The sequence below is a fragment of the Hemicordylus capensis genome, chromosome 6 (genome assembly GCF_027244095.1).
Source record: "Hemicordylus capensis ecotype Gifberg chromosome 6, rHemCap1.1.pri, whole genome shotgun sequence".
Lineage (NCBI taxonomy): Eukaryota > Metazoa > Chordata > Lepidosauria > Squamata > Cordylidae > Hemicordylus > Hemicordylus capensis.
In genome coordinates, this window is record NC_069662.1 from 99,975,091 (window position 1) to 99,998,799 (window position 23,709).

The window sequence follows — 23,709 nt, forward strand, 5'->3', positions numbered from 1 at the left end:
ATGGCAGGGAGTGGATTCTTTCCCGGTTTGTCGGCCAATCCCCTAGTGCTCAGAGAATGCTCAGTCAGCGGGCAGTTTAGTCACAGCACATTGTATTAGGGGAAGAGGGATAGCTGTTTTGTTCCATGGCTCAACCCAAAAGAATGCTAGACTATATCCTATCTATGTTCTAGTATATCAGCAGAGACTCCTGTGCTTGCTTAATCTTGTGAAATAGGTTTATGAAAAAGAGGGGAGAACTGAACAGATTAAACAAAAAATCTAGCTTGGCTACTTACAAAGGAAGTACATATTGTGAGCATTTAGTAAAGGTGACACAAGGAACCAATTCATCAAAGGTTTTTGCTTAGAAATAACATTTATTTTATAAAGCTGAAGTTTGTTCTGTAAAGTTTTTAACCACACTTATAAAAAAGAGGCTGATAATTCTTAGGGGAGGGGGAAGCTGAAAATGTTTCTCATAATTCAGGGTTACACAAAGATTATATTTATAATATATATAATATATATATTTATAATTTGGAGACAATATAGATGGGGCTGCACGTACAAGGGCAGGAGTCATATTTCCGAAACTTGATCATGTCCTGCAAATAGCGTTTCTTGACAGAAGGGGTTAACGAGGACCATGCCTGTGTCTCTGTAATCGCCATTGGCTGGAGAGCGTGGCTCAGACAGGTGGTCCTAGAAGAAAGAAGCAGGTGACGGGGGGGGGGGTGAGGGGAGAGGAAGAAAGACGACGCTTTAGAAATGCTGTCACATATTCATTCTCCGTACAATGGTGTGCGTATGTGCACCTGTGCAATACAAAAGGATTCTAAAGTGGCTACACAGCTGAGTTCTGAATGCAGACTGTTAAGTGTTGTTTCTCTGCAAGGTCTCTTCCTTTCAGCAGTGCTTATATGCGAGTGGTGCTGAATGGACTGTGCCTAACATAGGACAAGAAGTGCCTAAGAAGGCGGGCCTTAGTGATCCAGATGTACAGCTTCAGAAGACAAATCAAAGTAAACTGGAGCTACTAGTAATATGACTTCCTGAAAACTGGGAAATTATTCTCCTCCCCCCCCATCTTTTTTTTTTGGAACACCAAAGGATTGCAGATTCACCTTGTGAAATGTGTACTGGTATTTTCCTTAGTGATGCTTTAAAAATCAAATAATATTTAGCAAAATGTCATACCACAATCCCACAGTTCTGCTGGGCCTGAATGTGAGGGCATTTGCAAAGACCAAGCATTTAACCTCAAAACCAGAACTGGAGTACCATGAATGCAGTTCAGTAGCACTGGCAGCCCCCAGGAGAAAGATTGTACCTTGATACATATGTAAAAGGATGTAATATGTAAGGTGCATCTTCTCCCATGATAGTGCTATGGTGATGGCAAAAATGGCAAGTGCTGAACCATTGCCCTGCTGTGATGTCATAGCACTTTTGTGTGCATTCTAGCTGCTGAGAAATGTATTTCTCAGCAACAGAGCATTCACAAATAGGCCAGCTTCTGTGAAGAAAGTGAAAGGTCAGTTTTTGCCAGGACCCTCACACAGGAAGCATAGGAGAACTGTGTGGACAGGATAGGGATGCTCAGTGCAAAGAAAAGCTTTGTGGGCAGTACAAAGGGACAGGGGTGTATCTAGGGTGGGGCTTGCAGGGCACGTGCCCCGGGCGCCACTTGAAGGGGGGCGCCATTTTGTAAAATTAAAAACAAAATTAAAAATGGCTGCCAAAAACAAAATGGCCACTGTGCATGCTCAAATGACCTCTGTGAGGCCCTAGGTCATGCCAGGCCTTGCAGAGGCCATTTGAGCATGCACGGTGGCCATTTTGTTTTCAGTAGCCATTTTTTTTTTAAAAAAGATTGTTTTTAAAAATGGCCACTGCACATGCTCAAATGGTCCCTGCGAGGCCCTAGAGGCCAGCTGGGTCAGGGGGAACCTTTGCAAAAAAAAACAACCCTAGCCTTTAGGAAGCCCCCCAAAGGGGCTACAGGTAAAAATAAAATAAATAATAATATAAGACACTGTACACATATTCAGATTGGCACTATGTACAGAGAATCAGGGCTTGTGAATACTGAGCTGACGCTTATGAGCTAGGATTGTATTCATTTGCTCTTAATTTGCTTCTTGTGATAAGTGAGTTAAATGTGATCCTATACCATAAAAGCCTTTGGCGTGCGGCCGTGCTGCCCGTGTCTTTTTGGCCCATTCTGGGCATGCGCGGAGCGGAGCGCATGCCCAGATCGGGCCAAAAAGATATGGCCGCCCAGAGACGGGCGGCCATGTTGGCTCTAAGCAGGGAAAGGCGGCGGTGGCAGGAAGGACTGGCCCTGCTGCCGGAGAAGCCTGGCCCCGCTCACGGCAGCGGCGGCCGCCGAGAAGACTGGCCTTGCTGGCGGTGGTGGCGGCCGCCGAGAAAACTGGCCCCACTGGCGGCGGTGGTGGCCGCCGAGAAAAATGGCCCTGCTGGCGGTGGCCGCCGAGAAAAATGGCCCCTGGCTGGCGGCCGAGAGGAGGAAGAAGGGGGGGCCTGATCCAGCGCCCCGGACCGACCGGGCGCTCTACAAACGGGCGGGCGGCACAGCAGCGGGATGTACGCCCGCCCCCTTCCCTGCCATGTCTCTGCTCTGCAAAAGCGTTTTGGAAGGAAGCCTTCTGCGCGTGCGCGCGCAGAAGGCTTCCTTCCAAAACACTTTTGCAGAGCAGAGACACAGCAGGGAAGGGGGCGGGTGGGAGTACATCCTGCTGCCGTGCTGCCCACCCGTTTGTAGAGCGCCCGGTCAGTCCGGCCCGAGACTTAAGGGGGCGGCAGCTGCAGGGGGCTTCAAGCGCGGGAGGGGTAAGTAAAGCCCCCCCCGCCCTAAATAGAACCCACCACCCCCATGCCGAAACAAAACCACCCCAAGTCCGGGGGACTGGGCCCGCTGGCAGCCCAAGGTGAGGCTGAGAGCAGCACCCCCCCCCACTAGAGCCCGTTATTGAAACGGGCTTAAAAATACTAGTGTCTTAATAATATGGCTATTAATGGTGAGTTTGTCTTTGAATCAGTGTGAAATCCTTTGTATTAAGGCCCACTGGGAGTTTCTTGCTCTCTTTCTCTCATTTTAACTGTCTTTCTGAAAGACTAGAATATATTCCAAGCAGTGACACAGTTTACTCTGCATATCCTTTAATTATTTTCAGAGTATCTGGGAAAAGTCAAATTTTAAAACTTATGAAATAGTGATGCTACAATGCATAGTAGAGAATTAGACAGGCACTTCTGTTTAGTTTTCCAAGTACACCTCCACATAGTATTTGGGTATTTCATGAGCCCCAGTGTACTGAAATTTGTAGTTTTCCAGCATTTTTTGGTCTGGCTACGTCCACTGCTAAATAGTTTTTGAAATATTAAAAGATTAATGAGCCTGACTTGTATTTTTCAGCTGATATTATGGTAAAGTTATCTGAAAGATGGGTGTCAGATGCTTGGACAGGGGGGCGCAATTTCAGTGTTTGCCCTAGGCGCTATTTTCCCTAGATACGCCTCTGCAAAGGGATGCTTAGCACAAAGTTCCACACAGGACTGTATGGAAGCTAAAGGGTAGGGATGTGCACCGGACTGGTCTGGGGCCATCATAGAGGCCTCCGAATTGGTCTGGATTGGGGCCGGTCCGATGGTCCGGCGGGGGTGGGGTATGGAGCTTTAAGGGCGGGGGGGGTAGTACTTACCCTTCCCACCGCTTTCCCCCCTCCGGCGCTTGACTTTTTGCAAAGTTTCTGGGGCGGCAGTGTTCCTCCCTGCCGCCCCTGCCCCCGTCGTTGCCCGGCAAACAAGGAAGCTGAGTGTACGCATGCGTCCATTGCAGCGCACACGCGCCCATCGCCACTATGTGCACATGTGCCACACACACCACATGTGTGTACATGCAATGTGTGACGTGTGCAGCACGTGTGTGGTGCGGCGTGTGAGCACCACAATGGGCGCATGCGTACACTCAACTTCCTTGTTTGCCAGGCAACGACGGGGGCAGGGGCGGCAGGGAGGAACACTGCTGCCCCAGAAACTTTGCAAAAAGTCAAGTGCCGGAGGGGGAAAAGCGGTGGGAGGGGTAAGTACTACCCCTCTGCCCTTAAAGCTCCATACCCCCCAGTGCCGGACCGCGCCTCTGTGGTTCTGTGCACATCCCTACTAAAGGGCAGGGATCCCTGAAGAATGATTTTTTTTAAAAAAGTTGGTTGTGAACTACAAAATAGAACTAGAGGGAAGCATAGTTGGAGAAAACAGAGACCTATGTGGGGAAAGGAGGCAGAAAAAAAAGTCTATAGAGATAAGGGCTATGGAAAATGTTTAGAGATGGAGTTCCAGTGCATCGACCTTTTGCACCGACTATCCTAATGGCCACTAGAGGCACTGGTAGTTATTGAGGGCTTCCATATCTGTCCCTGCTTGCCTCTACTCTGTGACCCCCTGAGTCCATCAGGTACTTCTTCTAGTGAGTCAGTCCTCTTCCTTTCCTCCTAGAGAGAAGATGGAGACATCTCCCTCCCTCCCTATTCATTATGTAGCTGATAGATAGGATTAGGTCTTTCCTATCCTAACGTACTTCAATAAATCTATTTAGACTCTACAGTGATCTCCATACATGTACCTTAACAGCTGCAACAACTAAACTCCACACTCTGTAACTGGAATGGTAGCTTCCTTGGCACTTTGCTAAATAACCACAAACCCCAACAGAAAATACAGCTCTTATGGAGAGAAGAGGCTGTTTGTAGGAGAAAGGGATGACAAAAGTGCTGGGGAAGTGGGGAGGCTAGTCATCAGGATGGCTAAAGGTATTGGGACAGAGTAGCCAGGGGACTGGAAGCAGGAAAGGAGAGTGGGTGATGGGTGAATGTAGTGGAGGAAACACCAAGGAGAAAGTGGGGCTGGGTTATAAGCTCACATAAAACTCCTCACATGTGGAGGAGTCTATGCTAGTTGCAGGAATGAAATGGACAGGCAAGGGAGTTTTAGAGACTCAGGGAACCAAGGAGGCCTATTTGCAAGCCATCGAACCTGAGATTCCTGTGCCTTTCATAACAGTATAGGAGATTAAATTCTGCTGGGTGTGATTTCTCCCATTGCTATACTGCTGTGGAATGGCAGCTAACCAGACCACTGTTTTATTATTGACCTTCTGATGTTACCTCTGATGTTTCAAGGGACTGTATCTCTCTTGGTAATTCTACGGCATGCCTGTTGAAGTAATCCATGGTGATAGCATTGTTCCAATAGCTCAGGTTGCTTTCAGGGTTAGACGTCTTCTTCTTCCTCCGCATGCAGCAGACAGTTAGTAGGACAGCTGTAACACAAACATGGAGAACTTGCTTATGCACCAAGGGGACATTGATCAGTGACTCATTTGACTAGTAGTGTTAGTGATCAGGAGCTCTCTGCTCCTCAGGCACCTTGAAGCAGCGGCGGGCCTTTCATGAGGCAAGGTGAGGCGGTCACTTCAGACAGCAGATCACTGGGGCACCAACAAGGTGAGCTCCCCACTACCAATGGAGCAGCTCTTCAGGACCAAGCTTTCCTTGCAAGCTTTCCAAAGAGCATCTCTCCTCACACTTCTTGCAAGAAGCAAAGGGAGAAAAGAGGAACCTGTTGGCAACCTCCCCTGCTCCCTGTCCCACCTCGCTTCAAAGCTTGCAATGGTCAGATTTGAAAGGGGGTTAGCCCCTATCAGGAAGAGAGGGCAAGCCAGCATTTGGCACCATGCCTCAGGTATCACAATACCGTGGGCCCAGAGGTACACCTAGGTCCTTTTGGAGCCTGGACCTAAAGAAGGCCTTTTGGCCCCTGCCGCTGCCACCCAGATAAGCTGCAATGCACTATTTTTTACACCAGAACATGCTCAGGGAAAGCTGGAAACTCTTTTTATTTTTATTTCTAGAAGAGATTCTGAATAAGATACTTGCCACTGACTTGCAGAGCGATGCCACATTTTGCATGCTTAGCATTTGGAGCCCCCGCCGGCCTTTGGGGGACTGGACCACCACAAGGAAGTCCAGTCCAAAGAGCACCACTGCTTGGGCCACCCTTGCCCTGAAGTGGTGCTCCTTGTTTGCTCCAGCCCATCCCACCCACCCACCCAACCATTTCTGGCACATGACAACAATAGCAGTGGACTGATTTGTGGAGGATTCTGCCTTGGGTGGGACATCGGACTTGTGGCTCCTTCTAGACTTATAGTGAATCTAGGATTCATTTTTCAAAATGAATATTTTGATACTTACACTTCCATACCTATGTTCTGATTCCCCTAGCTTTGACTCACACAATACTACTCGTATTGTTGTTGGTATCAAATATTTTATGTTCCCAAATCATAAGCATCTAGAGTGAAAAACAAGCCTTTGTAAAGTCTAGGGATGAACTAGTATTACCAACAGAGTAAACAGAATCAGCTTTCATGGCATGCTGTCTTCTTAACACAAAATGGTTGAGAGAGGGCGAGAGGGAGATCTCACACAATCATATCTGTTTTGATTTGGATCAAGGGGTGCCTTATCTTCTTACTACCACTGAAAAAGCTTCAGAATCTGAGCAATTTCATCTAAGCCAGGCATAATCAGACTGCTAGGCACACTTCTTTGAATTATAAAGCTGTGTAAATTCAGACAGGTTGGAATGTGATGGGTTCAAAAAGGGTTTCAGCTGGGCAAGATTGCTCTCTGCTCCTCTTCTTTCCTATTTTCGTCAGCAAATATATTTGTCTTAGGTCACCTTAGGGAGGTACAAGAGGTGCATTCACACTGGGCCAACCCATGGTTGCCTCAAACCCCATGCTGTCTTTTGTCATGCTTTATAACGAACATCTTCACATTGTTCTGGCTTCTGTATGTGCCTTTAAGCTCTCACCCAGCTTAATGCAAAGTAAGAGCAATAAAAACCCCACCCAGAGACATTATCCAAGCTCTCTTCTTCACTCTAATCCAGATTTAAAGATTGTTTTAAACCCCAACCCACCAAGCAGCTGATGCTTGTGCAGCCCCTGGTAGGCTTTACAGCCTCAATGATTTTCTGAAGAAACTGACCAGGAGGACAGGGGCCTTAGGTAGCTACTTTGGATACTCCTTCCTTTCCCCCCAGCCCCAGTGATAACTGTATGGCAACAAGCCACAAAACTCACGTTTGCTTTGCAGGAAGTCTGTCCTATCTTTGCAGCTGGCCCTGAAAATCCTAAAACCAACCACAAACACTGTACCTGAAAAATGGAACTGGGAGTTCATATCCAAGAACACTGGAATTTGCATTAACGAGGTCATTTTATACACAAGATGAAGTTGTTAAAAATCACTGGCTGACATTCAATAAAACTCCACCAGCACAGCAGGGATTTTGTTGTGTAAGAGGGGAGGGGCAATTTCCAGCAATCTCCCCTTCCCTCTGCAGCCACCTGTCCCTCCCCAAACTGTCTCCCTGAAGGCCAACCAAACTTCAGAGACATGGTTTCAGGAGGCACAGGCAGCTACAGAGGGAAGGGAGGATCACAAAAACTCGCATCCCCTTCCATGCAATGGAAAACCCTGTCACACTGGTGGAGAGTTAGTCTGGATGTTGCAAGAGGGTTAGCGGGGAAGAAGCCCTAAAGAGTTTACCTCCCTGCAGACCCTCAGCAGTGGCCTCTTTGGCAGGCGGATTGCCCACCCAGACAACTACCGGCTGCTGCTGGTAGCTCGGAGGGCCAGGGTGCCGGGACACATTACCCCGTGTCGCCTCACTCCCTGGAGCTCCAATAAAAATGCACCAGGTGAGTGTACAGTGCATTATGGGGATCGCCCCTCTTCTCCCCGAAGCTGCTCGGGATCTCTTAAGTCTGCCAGACCAGGGTTTCTCAACGTGTGGATCTCCAGATGTTATTGGACTTCAGCTCCCATAATCCCCAGCCCTAGTGGCCTTTGGTTGGGAATTATGGAAGTTGGAGTCCAATTACATCTGGGGACCCACACGTTGAGAATCCCTGTGCCAGATGATCACAATAATGGGGTGTTTTTTTGTATGCCTAGGCAGGTTTGCCACCAAGATACCACTGGGATCGGGCCCAATCCCGGTGGTACACACATGCACTGAAAACTGGGATGGGCTTCCTTAGCCTGGTTTTCGGTGTGCGAATGAATAGCTTGTGTATCTCATCTATTCAGTCATATGTCCAAGTGACCCCATCTAAAAACAACACTCTTTATTTTGGAACCTCAGTTACACTATGTACATGTTTGTCTTTGTAAATATAAGCAGGAATCCTCCCACACATGTAAATTCCTACATTTTATTTGAGCTTTACCTGTGAACTCATAAGAACATGTTCATATGAGAGATCACATGATCATTCAGCATCAACAAAAGAAAAAGGGACTCCCCCCATTAACCAGGGACATTTAGAAAAGAAGTGATCATGCCACATGATAAATACTTTTAAACACAAGGAAGTTCTTCTCACGATCCGTGAGAAGAGCTTCTTACGGGTCTATGGGGAGGGTGGGATTAGCTCGCTCTCCCCGCAGACAATCAAAAGGCAGCCCTGGGTGGCTGGATCGGCCGCCCACATGACTGCTGGCTCTGTCATGGAGCCGGCGGGGGCTCTGGGGATTGGGGGCCGTGTGGCCCCTGGAAGTTCCAGGATGCCCCGCGTGAGTGCGCAGGGCATCCTGGAGAGACCCCTGAGGAGGGAGGCTGCTTACAACCTCCTGGTGGGGGGTCTACTTGTGTGTTGCCGTGCGCTGCGGCGATACACAAGCAAACGAATGAGGCTAATGGAGAGCTCACTCCGTTAACCTCATTTAAGGGGAAGAGGAATTAGGCGGGCTAGCTGTTGGGGACACCCCCCCCCCCCAACATTAGACCCAGAGCCACCAACCCAGAATTATATGGAACCCAGGCCTGTGTCTGATTCCATTTTATAAGAGTTCAATTAAATGCCTGAACTCAGGGTGAACTGACACCCAGACCTCATGAACTGTTCTATGAAGCAAGAAGCGATCCAGCATTGTATTGTGAAATGGGTACTCAAAGAAGCACAAAAGCCAGGCCAGAACAATCCAAATGTTAAAATCTAATTCACTATCAGATAATGTCTGTGAAAGAGGCCAGAGGCTGATCTCCCCTTTCCAGTTGCAAGAAGTCCATGTTAATCCTTGTCAATGACTGCTCTGCTATACTCAGTTGCTCTCTATAGAAATTCAACATAGGTAAATGCACACAAAGAAAACACCTATAGACTTTAATTCTTACTTTACTAACATCTTAACACCTCATGGGATCAGGCTAGCAAATCTGGGACAAGAGAAGGGGCCCATTTGCAACTCAGAGATGCAGATTTGCTTTGGGCAATGTCCCCCCTCCCCTTCTAAGCTTACAGCTTACAGAAGATGGGATTCAGATCTCTCTGGACTGGCTGAATAATTAAAAGACGATATCCAGAAGGTAACAGCAAGTTGTCACCTTTTGGGACACAGGAAGGATGAGGATATTTTGAATAGACTCTATGAGAGATCAAAGGAAGATACTACTATAAAGAATGAGGCTTACTGGACAGAGATCGAGCAATCTTGTGCCTACAAGCAAGATCTGCTCATGAGCAATCCAAGGGTTTGCTGCCCAAGCCGCGGGGCTAGAGGCGGGAACTCTTTCCATGGGAGAAGGGACTGTCTGTTTGTGACTTCTGCTGCGAAGTGAAAAGTCAAGACTCCCCAGCCATGATACTCCCTAGCAATCTTGTACCTACAAGCAAGATCTGCTCATGAGCAATCCAAGGGTTTTCTGCCCAAGCCACGGGGCTAGAGGCAGGAACTCTTTCCATGGGAGAAGGGACTGTCTGTTTGTGACTTCTGCTGCGAAGTGAAAAGTCAAGACTCCCCAGCCATGATCTGCTCATGAGCAATCCAAGGGTTTGCTGCCCAAGCTGCGGGGCTAGAGGCAGGAACTCTTTCCATGGGAGAAGAGACTGTCTGTTTGTGACTTCTGCTGCACAGTAAGAAGTCAAGACTCCCCAGCCATGATACTCCCTAGCAATCTTGCCTAACAAGCATACTTGCTCAAGAGCCATCCCAGAGTTTGCTGCTAAGCCGCCGGGCAACAAGCAGGAACTCTGTCCATGGACAGGAACTCTCTGTGACTTCTGCTGCGCAGTGAGAAGTCAAGGCTGCCCCAGCCATGGTGCTCTGACTCTCAGCCGTGCTCTGAGCAAACTGCTTGCTTGATCACCGCTCTCAAAAGCTCCTGTCCCCAGCCACAGCCTCGCTCCTTCAGCTGAAAGATCCACCGTTCTCAATCCTCTGATCTGGGTAATATGCCACCCCACAAGCCTTGGATCCCTCCATCCTTTACCCTCCTTCTCCTCCCCCCTTTCCCTCTACTAATTCCTGATCTCCCCAAACCATGCCAGCCTTCAGCCTTCCTTACCTCCCCCTCTTTTTGGTCTATATCTGAATTCTATTAGGCTCTAGAAAGATTTAATACACACATATATGTTAGTTAGGAACACTGGGTGAATATTGGTGCTGGCTAGGGTTGAAATACTGTTAGTAATACTGATAGCTTGCTCTGCTTTCTGCTCAGCTAGATTGATGTTATTCTTTTATACTCAGTAAAGCCCATTGAATCATTTATGATTGGTTTGATCTCCTTTCTTCCTTGCACCCAGATCCTACATGGTCACTATATAAAAGAACTGGTCACTTGGTGACACTGATGAAACAGGCCTAATTTCGTATGCTAGCTAATGAGCATATTTAGTATACAAATCAGGCCTGGTTCACAACATAGCCGCCTTGGGAGCACCAGGCTTGCCTGCTAGCCCGGTGGTTCCCACAATCCCTGGAAAGTGGGCTAAGCTCCCTTAGTCCACTTCCCAGGGATCGTAGAAATAGCCTCAAGTTGTAGTTAAACTATGGAATTCACTGTTACCAGATGTGGTGGTGGCCAGCATCTAGATGGTTTTAAAATGGGATTAGACAAATTTATGGAAGACAGTGCTATCAGTGGCTACTAGCTGTACATTTCCATCAGAATCAGAAGGAACACCAATAGGAGTTGGCCGTCTTCCCACTTGCAGGCTTCCCAGATGCCCCTGGTTGGCCACTGCATGAAGCAGAACGTAAGAAGCAGCTATGCCTTCTAGGGATCTGCACGGAACCAGGCGGGAGTGGCTCGAGGGGGTGGAGGGGTGCCGCTCATTTTCCATAAAAGCCTTTGGGGTGGCAGTGTACCTCCCTGCCGCCCCTTCCTCCTCTGTGGCCGGAAGTACCGGGTGCACATGCCTGCGCACCTGGTACTTCCGGCCACCGTCCGAAGAGGGGGAAGGGGCGGCAGGGAGGTACACTGCCGCCCCGAAGGCTTTTATGGAAAACGAGCACTGGTGGGGGGAAAGCAGGGGGAGGGGCAAGTGCACCCTCCCCTGTCCTTAAAGTGGCAACCCTCCACCTTGCATACCCTCCCACATTGCAGTGGTGAAAACAGGAATATGCCTGTGAATGTCTAGCAGGCATGGGTAAGCAGCCTGGGAGGGGAGGTGTCCCATTCTGACCATACACCTGCCACAAATAAAAAGGAGATCATAAAGTGCATGCCAAACCCATTATTCCAGATTACCAAAGCAGATGAGCCAGCATTTCACAGGTGAAAATAGGGATAGAATTGCCAAAGATCAGTACTCAAAACAAAAGATTACTGTCCAAGTCCCCCACGCCCTATTACACACTGCTGAAGACTGGACTCCACCTGGAGCTTTTACGCACAGCAGGTTTTACTGTGAGTTTACGGGGAGGCTTTAGTGCAAACTCTAAGTTGTCCCCCAAAACCGACACAAATAGTGGATTTTTTTTAACCTCAGATCTAAATCGATTATAAATCAGCCAGCATAGCATAGTGGTTAGAGTGTTGGACGAGGACCAGGAAGACCAGAGTTCAAATCCCTATTCAACCATGAAACTCAGAGGGTGACTCTGGGCCAGTCATGTATCTCTCAGCCTAACCTACCTCACAGGGTGGTTGTGAGGATAAAAATAAGCATGTATACCACTCAGAGCTCCTCGGAGGAAGAGTGGGATATAAATGCAATAAATAAATAAATAAATAAAGCACAGTAAAAAACCCAAATTGTGCATGTGAACTGCTCCCTGATAACTCGCAGACTTCGGGGTAAATCTAGCCAATATGTGAATGCACCCCCTCCGTTCTGGAGGAGATGCGAGTTAAAGGGCTTCAAAAGTCCTGTGTGAAAAGCTTCCTGCTAAATGTGATGCCCTGCACAGCGCCTATTTACAACTATTTACATACAGGTGCACTAGAAACCTGATGCATCCGCCTATTGGCCGCTGCCACTCGCCTCCTCCCACAGGGCACATGTGCTTACGGTGCCTTTTGTCTGAAAGGAGAGGTGCCGTAAGTGTGTTTCCAGCTATTCTGTGAGCTGCAACCTTGAGTGATCGAGGTTGCAGCTCACAGAATCTTTGGTGGACACACGGCACCTCCCTCTTCAGACAAACAGCATCGTAAGCATGTGCGCCCTGTGGGAGGAGGTGAGTGGCAGCAGGATGGCTGGAACTGCTCCCCATTTTGCCTGCTGTAAGAGTGAGCACTGTTTGTGCTGGTAACCTCTGAAAAGGGCATTTGTTTAGGCTATTCTGAAAAAACCCTGTTATTCTAGAAAGCTTTTAAGCGTTGATTTTAGGTGGTAATTTGGGATATGGTGCATTTATCATTTTCTATGGCAATTGTATTTGTTTTATTATTTGACTGATTTCTTAGCCACCTTGGGTGGACTTGTCTTAAAGGGTAGGATATAAATGTTTTAAGTAAATAAAGTAAAGTTGTGCCGTCGGGTCGGTGTTGACTCCTGGTGACCACTGAGCCCTGTGGTTGTCTTTGGTAGAATACAGGAGGGGTTTCCCATTGCCAACTCCCGCGCAGTATGAGATAATGCCTTTCAAATCGCTGCTGCTCAATATAGGTGTTTCTGGGAAACATACCAGTGGGGATTCAAACCAGCAACCTCTTGCTCCCTAGGCAAATTACTTCCCCACTGTGAATAGATACAAATAAATTGTCCTTACCCTGCTTTTAGACACATTGTAATATGATGTGTCATGATCCAGTCAAGGTTCCACTGATAATCAATGACATAAGTGTCCAGCTCTCTCATTTAAATCAAAGGTACTTAAATGTGCTGAACTAATTCTGGTTTGTGCCCTAAAGCAGTGGTTCCTAACCAGGGGTATATTAACACCTAATGGGTCTTACAAGGCTTTAAAGCAGAGGTACACTTACCCCTGGACTTTGGGGCCAAAGTCCAGGGCCTCCACACCCCTTGGGGGCCCCCAAATCCTCTTTAGTCTGTCCCAGGTGGTGTGGCTGTCCGACGGAGCATGATGATGCTTAATTTGCAAAGGAGGGGGTGGCCTCCAAAGGTCTTTAGGTCCAGACTCCAAAATTACCTAGGTTCACCTCTTCTTGTAAGGGATACTCAGAGCCAGTGGTGGAGCCAGGGAACCTATCCCAGGTTCTGCCCCGTCCCTGGCATGCCCTTTATGCACTACATCACATGCAAATGCTGGCTGGGAACGAGTCCTAGAGGGCTTAGGTGTGCCCTCCGGAGACTGGGCCATGCCGATGTGCATGTGATGTCATGCGCAAAAGGAGGCCATTTGCATAACCATGCAAATTTGTGTGGTCACAGAAATGGCCTTCATGCCTCTGTGGAGGCAGAGGCTGGAACTGCGCCTCCACTGCTGGATGGTCAGTAAGTGAGAGGTGCCCTCTCCCCCCCACACACACTCCCCCCCACCCAGGCCACTCAGACTGGAGCAGAACTCATAGCCCAGTGGGCCAGGCTGAGCCTCCATTGAGAGATTCCCTGTTGCAAAGAATCACTGAACTCCTTGCAACAGGAGTTCAATGGAGTGAAATGATTAACTCCTAGGAGACAAGCTGGAAGCTAATCCTTTACTTCCTCTGACAGAATGCTTACCATGTTGATGTCATCTATATTGTTTTGCCTTAGTCAAATGCATTGATTAACTAGCCTCAAGCATGTACCCTTTTGCTGTTACTTTGAACATTTTTTATAATTACACACTAGGTAGATGTACTCAAGAAGTAATTTAATTGCTGTCTCACACATATAGCTTAGCCTCTTCCTTCTAAAACAACCCCTTTTGACTTTTAAACACTCTTTGGAGCAAGAGGCGCTAGGAGCCTGCCTCTTAGGCAAAGACAGACCAACAACTTAAGAAATGGAGATGTTGGAGAACAAAGAAAATTGCTTCCTGACAACAAAAAACAATATGCAGAGGATGCTACTCTGAACTGAAGTCTAACAAAGAAACAGTTTTGTCATGAGAGGGAAGCTTTATGATAAGAGTGACTGACACTTTTGAGATCCATGACGGAAATTGCTATCTTGAAAGAACACTGAGTGCAGATCTATAGGATCCAGTTTTGCCTAGCCAGCAGCTCTGTGCTCAAGAGCGATCCCCAGAGTTAGCTGCTCAAGCTGCAGGGCTAAAGCAGGAATTGGACATGGAGAAGGGACTGTCTGTGACTTCTGCTGCGTAGTGAGACGTCAAGACTACCCAGCCATGGTATTCTCTCTCTGCCTTGCTCTACCACCAGCCTGTTTGACTGCTCAAAGCCTGCATCATTCCCAAGCCTAGCAATGAACAAATAATTAAACTTAAGCCTTCCCCATGACTGATGAGATGCCTATTCAACAGCTCAGCCTGCTCCCTCCTCCCTAATACTAATCACTGCCATCCCCTTTCCTAAGCCCCCCCTTCTTTCTTCTTTCTCTGTTTCTCTCTCAATGTTCTATTAGGATTTGTTAGACAGCTGTAATTATTGATTGCACACACATGAGATAGCTAGGAACATTGCACTACACCTTGAATTGGAAACCTGTTTACTTTGGATGACCTGTTTGCATTTTATCCTGATGAGCAACTGTCTATAATAAAGCCCATTGAACTTTCTGAGTGCCTCTCTCTCTATCTCTGTTTGCGCGCCCAGATCCTACATGGTCACCATCTCCAAGAACCAATTCAGTTTATGTATGATGTGACTTTGCCTCTTCCCCTCTGAGCATATACAGAGTGCAAAACCAGGTGTCGCTCCTGGCCACCCTTAGAAGCCTTTTAAAGGCAGAATTCCCCTTTGCTTGTAAAGGGGAATCCTCTCTGGAATTGACTCACACCTGAAAAGCCTAATTTACTGAATGTTCGGGATCTTCCTAGATCATTCTTCTTGGGGCTATTGGTGAAATCTAACTGGTCTGCAGGATGATGCAGCAGGAGCGAAGCTGCAGCTGTTTTCACTTAGCCCCTTCACTGATATGGATCATGCTGGCTGGTATGGAAGAGAGACCTGCGTCAGCTGCTTCCATAGGGAAGCACTGATGTGGTGTGCAGGAGGAGATAAGTGTAAACAGCTGCTGCCAGGCCCTGCTGTGATAAGCTGCTATCTGAGCCTGCTTGACCTTCCTTTCAGTATCCAAGCACACCTAATCTGTACGTTTTCTTTGAGGGCAGAAAGAAGCGGTGCTGTCCTGTGAGTTGAGCACACGTGTGTGCCTGCTTTTAGCAAGCAGTGGTGACCGGGAGAAGCTAAGCAAGTTCAAACATAGCTAGCACGGGGTTGACGGTGTGTGTGTGTGTGGGGAGAGCATGGCAGATGCACACCCCTAGGCTGCAGCCCATGAGCTTGAGTGAGACTGGGGGAAAGGCTGAGGCAGTCCATGCAAAGAAAGTTATACTCCTGCATGCTCTTCAACTCCCACTAGGGTCCAGAACCAGTGCTTCAGTCGCAAAATTGGTGCTAGGAATGTAAAGAAGAAGAAGAAGAGAGAGAGAGACCCAGACTCTTCTCATGGAAGGACTTCAATGGAGGGGGTGGTGATGGAAAGAGTGAAACCTGGGCATGATCGGGTTACTCATCCTGAGTTAATCATAAAAGCAGAAAGTCATGTAATATGAGCTAGAATGGGATCCAAGGGAACATGTCATGAACCCTTTTATGTTCTGCTGATTTTTCCACACCGCAAGCTAACCTCTGCTCACATTTTGTGACATCAGCAGAAATGGCTGAATGAATCCACAGCTGTAAGTCTGAGTCATGCCCTTCCATCCTTCACTTTGTCACCACGTCTCCCTTTAATTTCAGAAATGGTTTTGATGTTTGGCTTCAAGGACTTAGAATCCAAGACATGGGAGAAGTCTCTGGAAGTGATTTTGCAACATATATTGCTCTTTCAGTTTGCAGACGGGAGTGCATCTCCTACACCAATGATTCAAGGCTGCATGAAGAATATAAAACCAACTGGAATTATGACATTATGAGAACACTGATCTTGGCAACATTAATGCATTTTTTGTGATTGACAGCTGAACACCAGTTAGCACTTTTCAAAGGAAAGTTAAGTGCCTTTAAAATTTTGATTTTAAAAACCTGACTTAGGGTCAAAGATAGATCTGCAGTTGCCATTGAACCATTGGAAATACCAGTGTTGTCCACGTTTCTATATTTGCCTTGTGTCCTGTAGATGGCAGCAATCTCCTGGCTACTCAATATGTCTGCCAGAGCTGTTCAGTTTTGCTGAATATGAAGCTGCATATTTCTGTGAGGTTTTTTTGTTTTTGTTTTAATAAAAGCAAAGTGTTCCCTGGTAATCGAGTGAAACAAGGGAGCTGCAACTGGTCTGTCGATCTGGCTGGTGTTTGTATATCAAACCTGATCTGTAATGCATGCCTTTCCGCTCCACAGATGATAGTAGAACAGCGTGCAGTGCATCTCGAGTCAGTGATGACGATACTATGATTATTCTCTGACTGAAGACCAAAAATAGCATTTAAGAGAGTTGAACTGCTCTTAGAAAGTATTGCTGTCCACAATGTACACATTCATTCCTTATATCCCTCTGCCATCTCTGGTCAGGTAAATCGTACAGGTTTCAAAGCATGGGAAAACGGATGGGAGGTGGGGGAGCATCCCCCAAAAGCTGGTTACACTCACATAAGGGGCTTGTGCTAGCCCAATGGTATAATGCCCCTCCCTTTTTTGCTTGAACACAGGGATGTAGGGAGCTCACTTGCGGGTGGAGGATGAAATCCTGCTGGTAGCTTCCTGCCCCTTCTGCTGTTTGATCAGTGTGCCTCCCAAGCCACACCCCTGCATGTGACATCAGATGCAGGGGGTGTGGCTAAGTCAGCCCCTGAAGAGTTTCCCCAGTCAGCAGTTCATGGAATCGCTGACTGGGGAAACTCTGCGGGAACTGACTGGCCTTGCCCCTGGTACTGGCCACACTCTCTGTGTCAGATGCCAGATGCAGGGGGCGTGGCCACTGCCCAGGAGAGGATCTGTTCATACTCTCTCCCATCCTCCGTAGTCTTTGAAATGCTAGCTGGATGGGCTGCCCCCCCCCCAGCCCAGCCAGTGTTTCAATGAAACACTGGTTGGGGAGGAGAGGAGTGTGCCTTGCGCTCTCAGCCAGTGAGCAGTTTGTTCACCAGCTGGGTGTGGGAGGGGGCCTCCCTGGCAGAGGGCAAGGGGTTGCCTTGGTGCCCCCCTCTGAACCTGGTGGCCGAGGGACAATAATCTATTGTCCTCACACTCCTGCTTGAACAGCTTGACCTCCCTTTGGCATATCACAAACTGCTGTTGAAATCCCCCCTTCATTTCAGAGGCAAGTTGCTCTTTGTGGAGTGGGGGCTGCTGTTCAAGAACAACATGTCTAAAGCCCATTGGCATTGTTACCAGTTCTTGAAATCAGACATGTGAGTATTGAGTGCATGTGTCTGTGGGCGAGAACAGAGAACATCCAGTGATAGGCCCAGAAGTGGGACCCTTTGGCTTCTGGTGAGTTCATGATGGAACCCAGTGGTTTTGGTAGGCCCAGGCCCAGGGCCTTTGGAGGTTTTGAGTGGGGCCAGGTGCACAAAACACTCTATTCACCTGGAAGCATCCTTAACATGGTGCTAGGAGTTTGGGTAGGACTGGCCTGGGTACTCATGGAACTGACATCAATTTCTGGGCAACATTTTGAAAGCAATCTTAGACATCTTAATGGTTTGATGTTGTGAACAATACTGGGGGAAAGAACACTCCAGGAATGGTTTTGGCATGAGTAGACAACCCTATCTGAATAATGCACGTGGCCCTTCGCTGTGGTTTTGCTCAGAGGTGCCTGGTCTGTATGCCTGGGGTCTGACAAAAGTATGTTAGTATTCCTTTAGGGCTGCAAGGAAGACTGGTCCATGCTTCTTAATGTGAGTTAATGGTTGTGAGATGGCTCTGGAACATTCTGAAATGTGGGGAGGCTAAAAAAAGGTAACGCTTTCTCCCCACCCTTTAGCCAAGGATGTGTGTGTGTGGTCAGCGTAAAGAAATGGCATCAGCAGTTTTCTAACTGGCAGATACAGAGCTTAAATGGAGACACCAAGAGAGACAGAACTGAAAGGTGAGGAAAAGCATCTTGTGGTGCTGGGAGGCAGGGGTGAGGTCTGCCTAGGGAATTTGATGTAATCTGTTGCTGACAATCTGTTGTTGAGAACCACTGAGAATCTGTTGAGAACCACTGGGAATGGGATTGATCCTGGTACTCGCTGGCTGGGTAGCCCAGTTTTTTTACCCGGGCTAAAAGTTAGGTTAGAGAGTGCCTCCTCCCTCACTCATGCTGCTTGGATATTCAGAGGCTGGGGGTCCTCCCCCTACTCCCACTGGCCTAAGGATTGGTGCGCTGCTCACTGCAGCACCTATTGTGTGGGTGCGTGAGCAGCAGCACCCACAGGCAACCAGTAGTCATGTGGGGGGAAGGTAGGTAGGATCCTGCCTTCCCCCCAGCACTCCCCGACCCCAGTATGATGGTCTTGTGAACAACCTTAATGTATATCTTTGTAAATAAACCAAACCTTATAAAGGCTCCACAAACCTCCAGTGATATCTCCACCAGTAGAAGTCAAAACCCAGTAGTATTGCCCTGGGACTTCTCGCTGTTTGAGCAAAGTGGGGACCATGTGTAACACCATGAATATATGAAGCTGCCTTATACTGAATCAGACCATTGGCCAACCTAGGGCTGCACAACTTTGGCTCTCTTGCTGGTTTTGGACTACAACTCCCATCATCCCCAGCTACAGTGGCCAATAGTCAGGCATTATGGGAATTATAGTTCAATATCTGCAAGAGGGCCAAAATTGTGCACCCTTGACCTAGGTCATTATAGACTACATTATAGACTACATTTACCAGCAGTAGCTTTCCAGCGTTTCAGACAGGAGTCATTCTCAGCCCTCCCTGGAGATGTCAGAAATTGCATCTCGGACCTTCTGCATGCAAAACATGTGCTCTACCACTGAGCTATGGCTCCAACCCTGAGCAAACCTTTCCCCTTGCTTTTCTGGCAACTGGCCTAAAAAGCCTACAAAACTCAGCTGGTCCCTCCCCGCCCCCCCATTCATTTGGCAGCTCTACTATCTTGAGCTCACTGAACCTGCTTCATGGTTCTTTGACCCCTGGCCAGGGACACTAATGAGAAATTTTGCATGCCATGGGCAATAATGGCTCTAGCAAACCACCTTCAGCACTCTTTTTAAAAGGCTGAATTTGCATGTAATGTGGAACCGTGGGTCCAGTGGGCCGGTGGTTCTGCTCCCCACCCCCGCTCTCCTTTCCAAATTTGGACACAACGGATTGCACTCTATCTGCAGTCAGCAAGACTGCAGAGAGCAGGGGGAACTGGCTGTGTGGGCTTCCTCCTTGCATGAAGGACAGCCCGCAGAACCAATCACGGCTGGAAATAGGGAGAAGCTTCCTCCCTCAACTATGGTTGAAGGGAATCCAACCTGTGGTTCCAAAATCAGATGCAATACAGGCTGCATTGAACCTCACATTGTGGAACCAGAGTTGCATGCATTCAGATGTAATGGTATGACAACCTCTGGCCCCTTAAACTCCGGTGTTGCGTTACATGCAAAAGCGACCAAAGGTTGTCTTCAGTCTGTGCTTCAAACAATAAATGCCTGACTTCTTAATTCACTTCCCAGCTTAAGCAAAGCTTCAGCTCTTTTAATTGTTCACACCGCAGGGGCAGTCTGAGCAGGATTATTTATATCTGTGACTCAAGCCCAATTTGGAGAGATTCAGCCCAGGGAGTTCATTCTTCTTGACCATTCAGTTTTTGGCATTGCATCAAGATAGCTTTTATGATCTGGCACAGCTGCTTGTTGACCAGAGAGTGAAGTAAAAATGGTAGATTTTACCCAGCTCACCACCTGTTCATAGTCTTCTATCACTAGCATTTGTATAACAAAAAAGGGTTGAGATGTAGCTGCTGTGCTAGTTCCACAGAATGAGAAAAAAAGAAAGAAAGAAAGACAATTTCCCCAGTTTAGCAATTTGTTGTGTTATGCACGCAGGAACTCCAATGTGGAAAAAGAATTTTGGGTAAGGCAGTACTTCTGTTTGGGATGTGAATTCTAGATGTTGAAAGTTGTTGACAAACTCAGGGTTCTTCTTTAGAACTTGTAATTAAGTTCTTCCGTATTCAGGCTTGATGGATGATCATTGAATGATCTGAATATAAAGGATGTAACTCCTCAAGATATGTTAATTGAACAACAGATTGAACTGATTCTGATGCAGCTTTTTATGTCCACAGGATGGCTCCTGGAGTACATATACAGGTGGCCCTCATTATCCGCAATCCTGGCACCCACGGTTTCATGTATCTGTGGTTGGGCAATATGGACCCAACCTCGTTATCTGCAGTACAGCAATTTCACATATCCATGGTTTTCATCACGTGGTTTCGTCTTTATATGGTCGTGCTCTTCCTGCATGTGCACATGGGTTGTGAGAGGAGCTTGGAGGAGGACAGAGGAGTGCTTTGGTCTGTGTGTTTAGAGTGTTTTGTGCTTCAAAAAGACATTTTAAAGAGCATTTGACAGCCTTGGGTAGCCTTTGGTGTCCTTAGGAAGCCACTGAGAGTCCTTAGGAGCCATTGCTCTAGAGCAGGCCTGCTCAGCCACCCTACTACAACTCCCATAATCTCCAGCCACAGTGGCCAATAGCCAGGGATTATGGGAATTGTAGGCCGGCATCTGCAGGAGGGCCAAAGTTTAGCAGCTCTGCTCTAGAGCTTTTGGAGCCTTTTTGGAGATATTTCTGTGAGGCCTTTGCAAGCCTGTGGGAGCCCTTGGGAGCTTTTCTTGAGCCATTCCTGTGGAGCTTCCTGGAGGAGCCCCTTGCAACATTGCGCAGCCCTGGCAAGGCGCTAATTATCACTCTAATAAATTTAATTTGGATGAAAATTTATTTTTTTAATTTAAAAATTCAAATCAAAAATGTCATTTTAATCTTGGGTAATAAATTATAGTACTGCACTGTATAACTGTAGTTAATTTAAATTTCATTTAAATTTAATTATCCATTAAAATTCATTTTTAAATACTGTACTCTTTAAAATTGATTTTTAAATATCCATTGAAATTTGATTTTAAATACTGTAACCATTAAAAATTGATCTCAAGTACTTTATTGTATCCATTACAAATTGATTTTAATAATAATAATCTTTATTACGGTCGTTGACCAGCACAAGTTATAAAACAGTAATACTATACAGTAAATGCAATATAAGGAAAGTGTTGCAGTATTACGGAGATTAAAATTGATGTAGCATTAAGACTGAGGGGGCGGGAATCTAAAAACAAATTGATTTTAATTATGCATTGAAAACTGATTTTAATTATTAGTTATAGTACTGCACTCTCCTATCCTGTATGATGCTCTATCAATTTTGTGTGTGGGGAGTGTTGTCTGGCACAATTACTGAACTGTACGTAATTGTACAAAATTTTCCTTCCTCTACAGTCAAAATTAGCAAGCGCACAGAGGAGAGCTCTGCTGAGGGGAGTGGGGCAAGGTCTTGCAAAGAGTTGCCCTTGAGCAAGAAGGTGAAACTGCTGGACATGTTGGCTCGTGGGAACAGTGCAACATCCTTTGCACACCATTACAACATCAATGAATCTATGCCCGGTCCATCAGGAAAAGCAAAGCCAGTATCTGTGCAAGCACATCTCAGAGTCTTAAGGTGGTGCATGCAACAGATGGGAAAGCCCCTCAGTTTGTGGATAGTGGACCAAGCCTTGAGGAATGTGCTACAGTCATTCATTAGTCATTCATGAGAAAGTAATGCGTCTCGACAGGCAGTTTGTGGAGGGAGGCAGTCAAACAGTGGGAACATCTGAAGGTGCCGAGTGTGGTTTCCAGGTAAGCAAGGGCTGTTTTGAAAGATTCAAGAACTGCTGTAGCCTCCACAATGTCAAGCTGGCAGGGGAAGTAGCATCGGTGGACCACAAGGCAGCACAAAGATTTCCAGCAGAGTTCCAGTAGCTGATTCAGTCTGGAGGGTACAGACCCAGGCAGGTCTTCAATGCTGATGAGATAGGCCTGTTCTGGAAGCAGATGCCATCATGTTCTTTCATCAACAAAGAAAAAAGAACTGCTCCGGAGTTTCAAGGCAGCCAAGGACTGCCTCACTTTGCTGGTAAGTGGCAGTGCTGCACAGGACTGTGTGGTCAAGCCCGTGATCTTGTACCGAGCAAAGAATCCTTGTGCCCTGAAAGGGAAGAATAAAAGCCAGCTTCCCATCTTCTGGAGAGCCAACAGGAGAGTATGGGTGACTTTAGCACTTTGCTATGACTGGATAAACTGCTTTCTGCATGAGGTGCAGAGATATCTGACCTCCAAGAACCTGAGCTTCAGAGACCTCCTTTTGCTCGACAATGCCCTGGCTATCCTGAGATCCTGCAGTTTGCACACTGGAACCTGGAGACTGCCTTCTTGCTGCCAAGCACTACCTCCTTGATTCAAATGATAGACCAAGGCTGGTCATAACTTCAAGTCATACTACACTCACTGCACCTTCAAGAAGATGCTGGATCCCATGGAAGCTGATCCCTCTCTGTCAGTCAGCGATTGCTGGAGGAGCTACAGCATCGCAGACTGCACTGAGAACATCGTGGCATCCCTTGCAGAGATCAAATCCCACATATGGGACGTAGTGTGGAAGACATTCTGGCCAGTCACCACTTCACCTGCTGCAGGCTTTCCCACAGTAGCTGATGAAGTGGAGCAGATCACCAACCTTGAGCACACCATTGGTGGAGAAGGCCTAGAAGACATTGAGCAACATGAGGGAGGAACTCCTCCAATCCCATCAGGAGGAGTTGACAGAGGAAGAATTGGATGACATCATCAAGATAGCTCCTGAGAGTGAGGAAGAAGAGGAGAAAGTGGAAGCGATGCTCCCCAAGCCCTTCACCACAAAGGGGCTGTCTGGGATTCTGCAGCTGGGGACCCTGGCCGACAAAGTCTTCAAACTTGATCCCCTGATGGAGCAAAGCATCAAGTTCAAAAGGCAGCTGGAGGCTGCTTTGCAACCCTATACGGACATTTATGGGGCTCTACAAAGCAAGGGGAAGCAAAGGACCACCACCAGCTACTCTGAAAAGGCAGCTACACCCACCACCACAGTTGTGGAGTCATCATCAGAAAGTGACACCTGCACTTTCTTCCTTCAAGGAGGAAGAGGGTGATAACGATGACTGTGCTGTAAACTCCAGCAGTGGGGTGAAGGAACTCCACTGCATTTAAAACTTGATTTTTGCTCCTCAGGCCAAAGACTGGAGAGAGATGGAG

General features: G+C 47.4%; 1 protein-coding gene across 5 annotated transcripts in view; it reads right to left on the reverse strand.

The window, feature by feature from the left end:
• Positions 1–337: 337 nt before the first annotated feature.
• TMEM108 (transmembrane protein 108) overlaps positions 338–23,709 on the reverse strand; it is a 295,248-nt gene continuing 271,876 nt past the window's right edge. For all 5 annotated transcript variants that reach the window (XM_053265035.1, XM_053265033.1, XM_053265034.1 and 2 more), the window contains 2 exons: positions 5,169–5,323; positions 338–684 (listed from right to left, as the gene is read on the reverse strand). In XM_053265035.1, the coding sequence (XP_053121010.1) occupies positions 562–684; positions 5,169–5,323 (278 nt within the window). In that variant the 3' untranslated portion in view covers positions 338–561. The remainder of the gene's footprint in view (positions 685–5,168; positions 5,324–23,709) is intronic.